The 12,716-nt window shown below is 53.9% G+C and overlaps 6 protein-coding genes across 6 annotated transcripts; 4 read left to right on the top strand and 2 right to left on the bottom strand.

Moving 5' to 3' along the window:
* Nucleotides 1-22: 22 nt before the first annotated feature.
* MRS44_001893 (uncharacterized protein) lies at nucleotides 23-1,705 on the bottom strand (the record flags this gene model as incomplete). The annotated part of the gene is made up of 1 exon (XM_065623864.1): nucleotides 23-1,705. One exon carries the CDS (start codon nucleotides 1,703-1,705, stop codon nucleotides 23-25), a length of 1,683 nt encoding a protein of 560 aa, XP_065480279.1.
* A 557-nt stretch (nucleotides 1,706-2,262) lies between these two features.
* MRS44_001894 (uncharacterized protein) lies at nucleotides 2,263-3,714 on the top strand (the record flags this gene model as incomplete). The annotated part of the gene is made up of 3 exons (XM_046273188.1): nucleotides 2,263-2,428; nucleotides 2,489-3,318; nucleotides 3,379-3,714. 3 exons carry the CDS (start codon nucleotides 2,263-2,265, stop codon nucleotides 3,712-3,714), a joined length of 1,332 nt encoding a protein of 443 aa, XP_046124760.1.
* Nucleotides 3,715-5,068: 1,354 nt separating this feature from the next.
* Nucleotides 5,069-5,870, top strand: MRS44_001895 (uncharacterized protein; the record flags this gene model as incomplete). The annotated part of the gene is made up of 3 exons (XM_065623865.1): nucleotides 5,069-5,171; nucleotides 5,218-5,340; nucleotides 5,455-5,870. 3 exons carry the CDS (start codon nucleotides 5,069-5,071, stop codon nucleotides 5,868-5,870), a joined length of 642 nt encoding a protein of 213 aa, XP_065480280.1.
* A 1,192-nt stretch (nucleotides 5,871-7,062) lies between these two features.
* On the top strand, nucleotides 7,063-8,870 carry MRS44_001896 (uncharacterized protein; the record flags this gene model as incomplete). Its single annotated transcript, XM_065623866.1, has 2 exons — nucleotides 7,063-7,547; nucleotides 7,589-8,870. The coding sequence occupies 2 exons, from the start codon at nucleotides 7,063-7,065 to the stop codon at nucleotides 8,868-8,870; spliced, it is 1,767 nt and encodes a 588-aa protein (XP_065480281.1).
* A 237-nt stretch (nucleotides 8,871-9,107) lies between these two features.
* On the bottom strand, nucleotides 9,108-9,969 carry MRS44_001897 (uncharacterized protein; the record flags this gene model as incomplete). Its single annotated transcript, XM_046279767.2, has 2 exons — nucleotides 9,108-9,824; nucleotides 9,874-9,969. The coding sequence occupies 2 exons, from the start codon at nucleotides 9,967-9,969 to the stop codon at nucleotides 9,108-9,110; spliced, it is 813 nt and encodes a 270-aa protein (XP_046124763.1).
* A 919-nt stretch (nucleotides 9,970-10,888) lies between these two features.
* MRS44_001898 (uncharacterized protein) lies at nucleotides 10,889-12,592 on the top strand (the record flags this gene model as incomplete). The annotated part of the gene is made up of 1 exon (XM_046277845.2): nucleotides 10,889-12,592. One exon carries the CDS (start codon nucleotides 10,889-10,891, stop codon nucleotides 12,590-12,592), a length of 1,704 nt encoding a protein of 567 aa, XP_046124764.1.
* Nucleotides 12,593-12,716: the final 124 nt, after the last annotated feature.

Genomic DNA, 12,716 nt, shown 5'->3' on the forward strand with positions numbered 1-12,716 from the left:
TCGTCTCAGTCGGGACGGCAACCTACTCCCCGCTCAACCTGGGGCCACGATACAGTGGCATCTCATCAGTTCTCGCGGGGCTTGACATTTCCTGCAGCATGAAGCCATTAGACTGCATCACTGGTGAACCCTTTGCAGGTGGCGTCCCCCGCATAGCCTTCTCCGCCAACGCGATGGCGTCAAACGGCTTTGCCAGCAGCCCGATGTACGTGGCCGGGGAGAACAGCCTGTTGCGCGACCTGATGCACCACCCGCTCATGATGACATGCCCACGGATCTCGAGCTGCAGGTCCAGCTCGGCAATGGCGTGGATGTACTCGCCCGCCTCGTTCTCCGACTTGACCAGCTTGTGAAGTATCGGCTTATTCTCGCGACCGATCTGAGACACGATCCACATGGCGATCACCCGTCCCGCCACTCCGGCCGGCAGCAAGAGGCAGAGCACCATTAGCGCGATGGAGATGGACATGAGGCTCGCCGACGCAAATAGTGCAGTTCCAAAGGCGTACACTGCCACGCTCGACGCCTTGGAGATGATCTGGGCGATTGCATGCATGCGCGATATACCCTGGACTGAGACGACAACGTAGAAGCACGTCCGCGAATAGCCCGAGCCCTTGTCGGTGGCGATCCGGATCCGCTGGTTCGTGTTTGGCCCAGCCTTGATGGCCTCGAGGGCGTTGTCGTACTTGCGTCGGTCCGTGATCTTGGAGACGGTGTCGTCCAGCAGGATCCCCGTTGGCTTCCTAGACACGCGGATGGTCCAGCTGGTTGTGAATGGGGCGGCGACGAGGTTATCAAAGATGGATACTCCCGTGACAAGAAAGTACCAGAAGTACATCCAACCCCAGACCTGTTGAATAATGTGAGCCAAGAGTTGACAAGGAAACTCAAAGAAAGGACATACACGACACCACCATGAGACCACTGCACCCCTTTGTGCATACCACATGGGTATAAGCGTCGCGATGATGAGGATGAACTGCAGAGCCATAGCTAAGAAGATTCCAAACTTGATCCCACCTCCGCTGTCATCCTCGGCTCTTTGGAGGACCTCCTGAGCAAAGGCCTGCGCTTCGGTTTGCTCGTTCTCGGCCTCAAAGGTATTTGCCGCACCGCGGTTGCCAGGGGCAGAGCTCGCGGGGGTCGTCGGCCTCCTCTTGGCCGCCCTGACACGAGTCGTGGGCATGAAGCCGCCGTAGGAGAAGGGCTCAGCAGGATCATACTCTCCGACGTTGGACGGCGTGATGGAACCCCCGAGACTCAGAAACATGCTCAGCAAACCCGCCAAGGGGACAAGCTTGTACACGATCCACATCTCTCGAGTCGGGGCGCCGAGCAGGGCACCAGCAGTAGGCAAAAGGCTCAGAGCTCCGGCGGCGCCGTTGTACTCGCCGGCGCTGAGCGAGCCGACGAGGTCGAGGGCGGCGGTGAGGTTGGCGAGACACTCGTAGACGTTGGAGCCCTTGCGAATCACCATGCCGCGGTGGACCCAGTTGTTAAAGTCGAGACTGCCGCCCGCCTGGTCGACAGATTCTGACTGCTCTGGGCTGAGGGTATGGGCTGGTGTAAAGGGAACTGTATAGGCGGCGTGAGCGGGACGGGGCAGTAGGCCGGCCAGGAACAGCGGAGCGGGAGGGAAGAAGGATGTTAAGTACGTGAAGCGCCTGATGGCATCTTGGACGATGTGTTTGTGATAGTCCATACTGGCTTCGGCAGTTGAGTGCGAGTCGACTGATAGATGCAGGAAACGCAGGAACAGTAAGATGGATATCGCGAGACCAACAAGGGGGTTTTATCTCTGAACAAGCAGAAACACGACAGCACCCCAAGTACAACACCAGCATTACAAATCGATACATTTCCTCACATCTCGCTGACCTGTCTGATAACCACACAGCCATCCAAAGGCGAAGCAGGCTGCGTAAAAAACCAAAATGAAAAAGGGTGCAGGCACCCATATTCATCAAACCAGGAATAGCGACTACGCGCCGTGGTGATGGATGGTTACACGAGAGCCTGCCGAAGAAAAAAAAAAGAACCCTGTAAATTCATCAAACCAGGGCGTAATGTTTGGGTTGCACAAAAGGCGCCTCTTTCTGCTCGAGGTTTTTTTTCTTGTCCTTTTTTCTTTTCAGCTCTTGATTCACTTCCTCAGAGTTTGACGGTGGTTAAAAAGTCTCGGAATTAGACACGCATACAGCCTCGTTGGTTACCTCTACAAGCGCCGAGGAGTTGCTACTCCAATTACCACCAGGAATCATGGACCGTCTTGTGTTTGACCCGCTGCTGACCAAGCCTGATGCTTTGGTTCTCGAGAACCTTGCCGCTGACATTCGCGCTGAAACGACTGAGGAGAAGCATCAAGGCCTGACGAAACGAGTTGCAAATGGGCACTCCAACCGAGAATCCCCAGCAAATGGCTCCGGTATGTATTTACCTTTCTTTATCAATGCCTTATCAGTGTCCTTACTGATCTTCTTAGCAGCCGGGCACAGTGACGATGGCACCATCGCCAAGCTCTCTGCCCTCAACGACCCCAAAGATCCAAACTTTGAACCCACAGTGTTCAACGGGACAGAACTCAGCCAACTCAAACTGCCCCATCTCCTCGATCAATGGGTTCTGCAACCCTACATCCGCGTTGCGCGCTCTATCGTTCGGGTTGAGACGGACGTCGTGATGGTCACGCACCTGCTGCTGTACTTTACCACGTCTGTCCCGAGCGCTGCCCTCCTCTTTTACCGGTTCTGGTGGATTCACGCTCTTGTCCACTGCCTTGTGCAAATCAGTTATGTGGGCACGTATACCCTCATGATGCACCAGCACATCCACGTGCGAGGCATCCTCAGCAAGAAGTTCGTCATCTTCGACACGTTGTTCCCCTATGTCCTCGATCCTCTCATGGGACACAGCTGGAATTCCTACTTTTACCACCACGTCAAGCATCATCACGTCGAGGGAAACGGACCTAATGACCTCTCATCCACGATCCGATATCAACGTGACAACATATGGCACTTCCTACACTACGTTGGACGCTTCTACTTCTTCATTTGGTTCGACTTGCCCTCGTACTTTATCAGGACGGGAAAGCTAGGTCTTGCCTTGAAGGCTGCTTTTTGGGAGCTGAGCTACTACGCAACACTCGTCCTTTTGTACCGATTCAACCCGAGCGCTACTTTTGTTGTCTTCCTGATGCCCTTGCTGCTACTCCGGGCTGGCCTTATGGTGGGAAATTGGGGTCAGCACGCGTTCGTGGATCACGAAGAGCCGGACTCTGACTATCGGTCAAGCATAACTCTGATCGACGTCGCGGTAAGTCCCAGCCACTCTGACCACTGATTCTTTTTTACACGAGCTGACCCATCTATCAAGAGCAACCGCCACTGTTTCAACGATGGCTACCACACCTCCCATCATCTCAACCCCCTGAGACACTGGCGCGAGCATCCCGTGTCGTTCCTCAGGGGCAAGGAGAAGTACGCCTCTCAGCATGCCCTAGTTTTCCACAACATTGACTACATCATGATTACGGTGCGGTTGATGATGAAGGACTACCGGACCCTCGCTGAGTGCATGGTGCCGATTGGTGATCAAATATCCATGACTCTAGAGGATCGGATGGCTCTGCTTGAATCTCATGTGCAACAGTTTACAGAGGAGGAGATATGGGAAAAGTTTGGAAAGGAAACCTCGACAACTAGCCTGTAGATGTTGTCTGGGCTGCCCAGACACTCCCCCTTGCCGTCGTTCTCGCCCTCAGTTAGACTCTTTCCGCTCCTGTTTATACTCTGTCGCTTGTATCTATTCTTTGATTTTTGTTGCTCTGATAGATAACCAATATTGTTACCATTGCTCTCAATTGTGTTCCTCCAAAGTAAAATCAATCTCTTGTAACTCGTTCATAACTCTGACTTGCGAATCAACCCAACCAGCCTTGCCAACCATCCCGACGCAACACTTTGCGTGACAACGGGACATACCCGGCAACCAGGTCAGCAATCCCATTTACCCTATCCACTCATATCATGTCGGCAATTCGCCGTGACCAATCCAAGCCTGTAAGCCAAGACGGCTCAACGCCCAGCTGAAGAATCCTGAGTAGATAAACACCAATAAACACTCAGACATCAACCAACTCTGTATACTTGGGGTTGCACGACTGCAGCGCAGCCAACGGAAAGGGGGTTATTGATAATTGCAAGTTGACGGTCTTCGGCTGCATCCAACAACCCCTGCCCTGACATTTCGGGTGGGACACCGGTGAAGACGAGGCTTCTACCTAAAGGGCCAGACAAATAAACCCCAGCATCGTCTGACCACTATGCACTGCTGCTGTATCCAACCTTTAAAGTCTACTGCTTTCAGGCTCACAGCCTGCTTCTAATGCATCACAGTCCCGGAGCCTTGGCTGCTTTTTCCCGAGCCACCCTTTTCGCCCGCTTATCTCCCTCCTGATCCCGTTTTGATCTTTGAAGCCTTATTTCTTTCTTATGCAATAACGGATCAAACAATTGCAGATTTGCCGGAGTGGCCGAAACTCGTTCAAGGAGGCCCCCGCATGTGCAGAGCTGACAGGGAATAAAGTGGGTTATTGCTGTAGAAACTCAAGCCTCTCAATCACTCTCGTCCCTGCATCAAATCACTGGATTTTCCACGCGGAATGAAGCCGCTGGAGCTGGCTGTGAAACGAATCCTTGTCCAGCCATGGTATGTCAAGATTTCGCCCACTGTTAGTAAGGTGCCTCAATCAAAGTGTCAGGTATGTGAGTAACTAGCCCACGCCCAGACACAACTCGTGTGGGTTAAGCGAGAAACGCTGGTGTAAGAGGCAGAACCTGCCAAACGACCTAGATGCTGCGCCAATCAACACATTCCCTACGGTATTTCAATGGACTCGCCAGAAAATATTTCAGGCGCATTTTCCAGCCAGGAGAGAGTCACTTGATGACAATTTCTCTGTCGCAATTGTTGTTTCTATCAAACGGCTCTGGTACGGGGTAGGCGTCAAAAGCCCAGCTCCCCACTGACAAAACAAGAAGGCGGTCAACTGATTCTGCCACCCATGGGCTCACACTTGCTGCGGCCCGCAAGCTCCTCGTCCGATATAGCTTCAGCGACCAGACCCGACGACGACGACACCCACGACGTTACGCACCGATTCTTACGTACGGGAACCGAATCTCCCGGTTCAGCACTCTACGATCCGCCCAGGTCCGAGCTCCGCGAGCTCGATTCATGGCCGCAATGGCCGCCCAGAACCCGTCGGTGCCGGAGGAGAGGCTGGGGGTGCCTTCGAGGAATCCGCTACCGCTTTCGGCATCGCAGGAGGCTCAGGTCAGGGATATCTTTTACCAGAGGGTCCGGAAGGAGTGTGCAGAGGAGATTAAGGGTGAGCCTCTCTGGTCAGATGATCAGGCCATGTTCAACAACTGACTTTTGATCTCCCAGCTTTTGCCGCCTGCGCCCTCGGCCGTACATTTACCGTCTCGTTCGCATGCCGCCCCGAGCACCGCGTCATGAACAGCTGCATGAAGCTTCACGCGACGCAGGCCGAGCACGACGCCGCGCGAGAGGAGTGGTTCGCGCTGCGGATCGAGAGACAGAGGGAGCGAGAGCGCAAGGCCAAGATGGCGGCTGCGCAGGAGGAGTTTATGCGCGAGTGGTGGGGATTGCCCGAGCACGTCCGGCTGTCGAGGCAGAAGGAGATGGAGCAGAGGGGGAGAGGATACACGGGCTCACGGCCAAGGACAGGCCGGAGAAGTAAAAGAGTCGGGACGTGTGAGGACAAAGTAAAGAGTTTGGCTGGGAGAGCTAGTGTTGCATCTGTGGCGTTTGGGAGGATATTGACATCTACGCCGCTCTGACACGAGGGGTTTACTGTACAGTTGAGGACGATGGGTTTATGGTGGTGAATGTAAGAATACAAGACAAGAACCAAGCACAAGAATACAAAAGGATCAAGACAAGGATGGTATTTGTAGGTCACAATGGTTGTCAACGGACAGTGAAAATTGGCTGCGAACTGATAGATCAGGATATCCATCCGTACTTGATTCCGCCAACCTGGTTCAGTCAACCCGGGAATCTGGAATCTGGGTGATATAAATAGGACAATACCCGATAGAAAGGATAAACAACATGGAAAATAGCCTGACTTGTCTTGAACCAACTTCAAAATACCCAGTCCGGCAGTCTCCGGAGCCTTGCCCATGTAGCGCCCGGGGCAGGCTCTGATCTCCGGGTCCGAGGGTTCGGGATCGCCATCCAGTAGCGCCCGTTCTCTTTACTCAAGCACATGACTTGACAGCTGCAAATGTACTTATGCCATGCTTCTGGCGGTGAACTGCTCTAGGGGCCGCATCACAGGTCTAAATTCACGGCCCTCTATTTGTCCTCTAGACTGCACTCTCTGAACCATGACGGAATATGGTCTGTTCCCGGCAGATGAATCCCCCAGTAACCTCACCAATTGGGCCCCAACCTCCCCGTTCTTCTCCGTCCATCCTACAGCCCGTCACATCAATCACCCGCCGCCCTCCCAGTAAAAACCCATCGCAAGCGCACCCTCATCTTGCCCCTCCGACCAATGGCGCCCCGCGTCCCCCTCACCTCTGCGCGCTTAGAGACTCGCTGCAGTGTGATGCGCGACGTGATTGGTCTTCTATTTTTGGCGGGGGAGCGAGAAAAGGTTGGAGTTGCTGCAATGCTCGAGTATGCGAGCGCTTAAAAACGCGACCCTGCGGGTGAAACTTGGGTGCAGTGCAGGAAGGAGATATAACAAATGGATGGTCGTTTCTTGTTGTCTTGTTATTGTTCCTCTTGTTTGGGAACAGCTGCTGCTGCCTCGTGTCTTTTGCATCTGCTGGGTCTGAATCCATTTTGCAGAGAGAACCATTGAACCATGAGCCGGTAGAGAAAGAGACTTACATCTTTGTCGATATTGTTTATTCTTTACGTCTTGCTAGCCTCGACTCTGTATTGATACCCCCCTCCCTCGATAACCTTCAAATAATACCTCTCTTCTTCTGAGAAGAAGCCTCTTCTGTCCGAGACAGAATGTCGTCGACCCCGACCCCAGGAGGGTTCTCTCTATTCCCGAGTCCCAACTCTTCCAAGCCGCCGTCGACCTCGAAGACTCGACACCGCCGTTCCGAGTCCCGCCGCTCCCGGTCATCTCGTCGCTCAGAGTCCCGCGAGCGTAGAGCACCCACGCCTCATGACAGGAGAGCCTCTACACCACAGGCCATGTCTCCAGAGATAACTCAGCAGCCGGCTTCGCCTCCTCGAAACGGACGCCAGTCACCTCAGAACTACTCACAGACGCCAATTGAGTTTGAGGCCATCTACCAACAACAGCATGAGGAAGCACAGTATCATGTTCAGAGACCTCAACCGGCGGCTGAGATCCCAAGACACACCGATCCAGATGCCATTGCTGGGCCTAGCAGTGACCGTTTCAGAAGCTCAATAGCCAAGCCGCCGTTGGGCGAGCTATCCCCGAACAGCCGCTGCGCTCCATCTTTCCGACTTACAACCACGATGTGCCCCTCGACCAGCAGGTCTATGCCCCCACAGAAAACAGGCCCGCTCCGATGCCGCGGGCCGTCCTCAGCAGACAGACATACTACGAGACGCCATCTGATTTCAACTCGCCAAACGGCCCAGTTCGGAGTCCCATTGTCAGCCCTTCCAGTATCCAGTCTATAAAGTCGGCATGGCCACGACCCCAGAGACTTCAGCAGGAACCTCCCCTGGTGCCCACAATCAGCTCAACTGAGCAGCTCAAGAATCTGTGGAAGGTTGCCAACGGATGGCAAGCCTCGGCTTCAGAGGGAAGAGTGTACTGCTTGAAGTTGAGCCAGGAAAAGGACGCTCCTGTCTATAACCTCTCATCCGCCTCACAACCCTTTTACAACCTCCGCCTCGACCCGACATCAGCCTCTGCCTATGTCACCCTTACACGACACGACCCCAACAAGCCCTACAAGGGCCCCAAGCCCGACACCAGCTCATCGGCTAGCAGCATCATTCGTCCTAGCAGTAGCAGCACAAGCAGCCCCAAGATTACCGATGGCAAGCACTGGCAGGAAGCCTTGAACACCACCCTCGAGGAAGAGTCCCGAAAGCATCCTCCCAATGATGGCCTCGTCGCTCTTCTCATGCCTACCCCGGCAACAAAGGTGGCCATTGAGCGGTCTGCTGATCCTACCACTGTCATGATGGCTGAGCGAGAGTGTGCTCGTCTTGTGTGGGATGATGATAGCTGCAACCACTTCCTCGTCCATCCTGCCCTTGCTGCTCCTTTCTGCGTCACCATTGAGCGGTCACCAGCCTGGTCTCGAGTCGAGTACACTCTTGAGCACCACGAGTCACCACAGCATCTCGCCAAGTTGACCCGTGATGGCACCGGCGGCGGTTGGCTCGAGGTCGACACTGGCATCGCCTCCAAGATTGAGTCGTATTACATCATCGACGTTGCCGTCGCAGCGCTGATGCTTGTAGCCGCAGCCGATGAAAAGAACACACCCGCCGTCGAGGCATTTGAGCCTCCGCCTCCGCTGATCCTCACACCCAAGCAAGAGCGCCGTCTTAGCAAGATGAGCAAGCGTGAGGAAAGGAAGCAGCGAGAGGAGAAGAAGCGGCGCAAAATGGAGTCCTTCGAGATTGACGTCGAAAGCCAAGACGAGAGCCTAGGCAAGGGCAAGTCCAAGGAATTCGAGGACAAGTTGCCCTTCCCTATCCGGGTCGTCGTCAAGATCATAAAGGGCCTGTTTGCCTGCTTCATCTGGGTACTGACGCTTGGGTTCAAATGTTTTGGTGGTGTTTTCAAGGGCATGTATAAATGCGTTGGGTCAAAGTATTAATGACAATACCAAGGGAACAGGCGGGGACATAATCGAGAGAGACTCTCGGAGGGAAAGAATTTGGGGGAAATCCATCTTTGTATCATGTAGATATCCATTCATAACACGGGCGTTAAAGGGTATCGATTAGCTTTTTTTTTAGGGGAGCTATGCACAGCAGAGCGAGCCAGTAACGAACAAACACGAAGAATGATGATGCCAAAAAAAGAAGAATTGCCTTAAGAAGATGTGCCCAGTTTATCGCTTTCGTGTCCGAACCATAATCTTCTTGCCCTTGCGTGTGGTTCCTCCCGACGTCGCCGTCTTTGCCATCTTTGCGCGCTGAATCTCGAGTTCCTCCTCGGCGGTTTTCAGGGTCTGGAGCTTCTTGCGGGCGTTTTCGAGTTGTAGCCGTAGACGGCGGAGAGACTTGGCGCGCTCAGATTCTGCATCCTCCTTGTCTTCGTCTTCAAACCCTTCAAAGGTCTTGTCTGCGATGTCTTGGTCGTCCTCGTCCATCTTTTGTTGTATTATCTCCCGTTGCTCTTCGTCGTCCATAAACACAATCTTGCGGGGCGCTTTCGGTTTCGAGGGGGCTGTGGCAAAGTCGAACTCGCTGTCGCTGTCTTCTTGTTCCTCCTCCGCATCCTCGTCGAGCTTGTCGAAGCCTCGTGTGAGAACAACCTGCTCCTCCAACTTGGCAACCTCCTTCGAGACAACCTGTCGCATCGTCCGAATGTAGCCAATATCCTGAGTCTTGAGTAGGCGCACGGTATCGACGTCCAGCACCTTGTTTCCTCGATCGCCCTGGACAGTTCCAGACCACTTCTTGCCATCCTTGACGCGGTTTCCAGGTCCCTTGCGGGACAGCATGCCAAAGTAGAATTCATCCTCGTTTCGTTCGGCCGCCTTGTCTCGAAGCGCCTTGAGCTGCGCCTTCTTCTTGTTGAAGTCCTTGGCTCGAAGAGAGTAATCCTGCGATGGTCAGTTTGCTGAATGCTGCGCGGGGCGAGGCTAGACAAACCTTGTGCTTCTCAAGAAGACCGAGACGTTGACGCTCTAGCGGTTGTGCGCGCTCGCGATGAGGTCGCCGCGCGACGGCATTTCGCATAGACGACATTTTGAGTGTGTGGGAGGTGCGACGTCAAAAAAGGCTGGTAGAGTGAAGAATCAATGGCTCTCGTCTGGCTTGGTCGTTGGAGCTGGAAAAGCGGCAGAATTTTTGAATTTTTGGCGGTGAGGCACAGCACAGTATGTGTGGCTTGACCCCTTGGCCGACGCCACACTTGATGTGTGTTTAAAGTGGTTGATCGAGATTTCCCTCCCGTACGGAGCTGCCCAAAGGAGGAATGGTTCAGCTTTTACCATTTCTTGGCGTCGTCTTGAACACTTTTAAGTTTCACCAGAGATTCACACTCTCAAGACATTTTATGGAGCTTGACACTGAAACCATGCGCCGAGTTGCCGAGTGGCTGGCTTAGAATTCCTGATCGGCAAGCATCCCGGGTGCAAAAGTCAGCCATGCTCATCCCTTGAGACACAGACACAGTGCAAGTCTCAGTCACTGAAACCCCTGGCGATCCGCCGCCTTGTTTGTGCCTGGCCAAGCACCGTGCATCTTCCCCTCTTATCTTCCTTGGCTCGTAAGGATGATGGCGGATCTCGCGGTTATTATTAGAATGTTCTCCCTGACGACCGAGACGCGTGTCGAGCTGCCAAGCTTGTGGGGGAACGAGAATCAGGAGAATTCATCTCGTCTCCTTACGGGAACGGCATCCTTATCCCGGGCCCCTGACGGGCCAAGGCAAGGTTGTTTTGGCCTCCGTATAAGATCTGCTGCTCCCGACTCCCGATCGCTCGTTGCCGTCATGATTACTTTCTCCGGCGTTGAGACCCTCCGCTTTGACATTGACACCCGTCAGCGTTTCATTGTGTAGAATCCCAATGGTTACCTGAGCTGAACTAGGCTTTCGTTCCTTATTTTTTCCTTTTACCTTTTCCTTCTTTCCTTTTAATGTTCTGGCCATCCTCGTGAGATCATGGGCGTGGGATTACCTTTTACCCCGTCTAGGGCCATTCTTTCGCTCCTTATCACCTTTTTGGTCTTTTATTGCCTTTGGAGCAGCCCATCATACGGTCGCCGTAACATCCCATATGTTCCCAGCAGCTATGACTGGAGCCAGCACGTCCACAAGCAACCCGTGAGCCCCTCTGGGCGGGTGGGCCTACCCCGTGGCATCCCCCTCGAACTACCCCGGATTCAGCATGATTTCTCGGCCGGCGACCTCAGGAAACGAGACCTCGACACGGCCAAGCAACGGCAAGACGAGATCAAGCGAGCCTTTCGAAAGACTTGGACTGCGTATGAAAAGTACGCATGGGGTCGGGATGAATTGGCGCCGCTTACTTTGGACGGGCGCGATACCTTTAGTGGATGGGCTGCCACCATCGTCGACAACCTCGATACCTTGTGGATCATGGGTATGAAGCGAGAGTTTTACAAGGCTGTCGGTTATGTTGCACAGATGGACTGGGATCAACCTACCAGCGACGGATTCAACGTCTTTGAGACCACGATTAGGCATCTCGGTGGTTTGCTGTCAGCATACGAGCTCAGCGGGGAGAGCGTCTTGCTGAGAAAGGCGGTTGAGCTGGGCGATCTGTTGTACGCAACATTCGACAATTCCGAGCATATGCCACCACACACCATCAAATTTCGCCATCTCAAGAAAGGCGAAGGCCACCCGGAGCCCAGGCAAAGCACTGCGAGTCTGGGCAGCATGAGTTTGGAGTTTACTCGTCTTGCGCAGCGGACTGGCGATGCCCGGTACTATGATGCCATCGATCGGATTACCCAGGCTTTTAAGCGGACACAGAACGAGACGTCTCTCCCTGGCCTTTGGCCTCTTCGGATTGATGCGTGGAATGGATTCAAGGTGAACGACGACACGTTTGGGTTTGGCGCCAATGGAGATTCTCTGTATGAGTATCTCATCAAAGAATACGTCTTGCTGCAGGGCCTGGAGCCCAAGTATAAAGACATGTACCTTGATGCAGCCGATGCAGGCATGAAGCATTTGATCTTCCGACCGATGTTGCCAGACAAGGATGACATTCTCATGCTGGGAGAGGCCAGCTTGTTCAGGGAGAAGGTGAGGTTGAAGACGGACGTTGAGCATCTGACTTGTTTCGCTGGAGGTATGTACGCTCTCGGAGGCAAGGTCCTTGGACGTGATGACCACGTCGTCGTCGGCGAAAAGCTGGCTCGCGGGTGCGCACGCGCATATGCTGCATATCCCTCCGGCCTCATGCCCGAAATCGTCAACCTCCAAGCCTGTCCAAGCTGGGAACCCTGCGAATTCGCACCCCGATCGAAAAAGGAGCCCCTAGGTTTCCAAGCCCGCGACAGGGCATACCTCCTCCGCCCGGAAGCCATCGAGAGCATCTTCGTCCTCTACCGTGTCACAGGTAACCAAGAGTTCCGCGATATTGCGTGGACCATGTGGACGGCGATCCGGAACGCGGCCGAGACCAGCGAGGCGTTTGCGGCGGTCGAGGACGTGACGAGGGAGGATGTGAAGCTCAAGGATTACATGGAGAGCTTCTGGCTGGCCGAGACGCTCAAGTACTTTTATCTCATCTTTTCCGACGAGGATGTTATTAGCCTTGATGAGTGGGTGTTTAACACGGAGGCTCACCCACTGATGAGAACGGCTGTTGGAAATTCTAGAAGGTCAAGATAAGACCATGATATGATATAGCTTGGATACCGTGGTGTTGGGGAATATACTCGCCCCAGGCCAGAGTCCACACACACAAGTCTGACTGAATCACACCGCCATAGCTCCCAGGAGCTCCGAGGTTGTG

Source organism: Fusarium solani (assembly GCF_023522795.1).
Source record: "Fusarium solani strain SB1 chromosome Unknown bctg00000000, whole genome shotgun sequence".
In the NCBI taxonomy this organism is placed as follows: Eukaryota; Fungi; Ascomycota; class Sordariomycetes; order Hypocreales; family Nectriaceae; genus Fusarium; species Fusarium solani.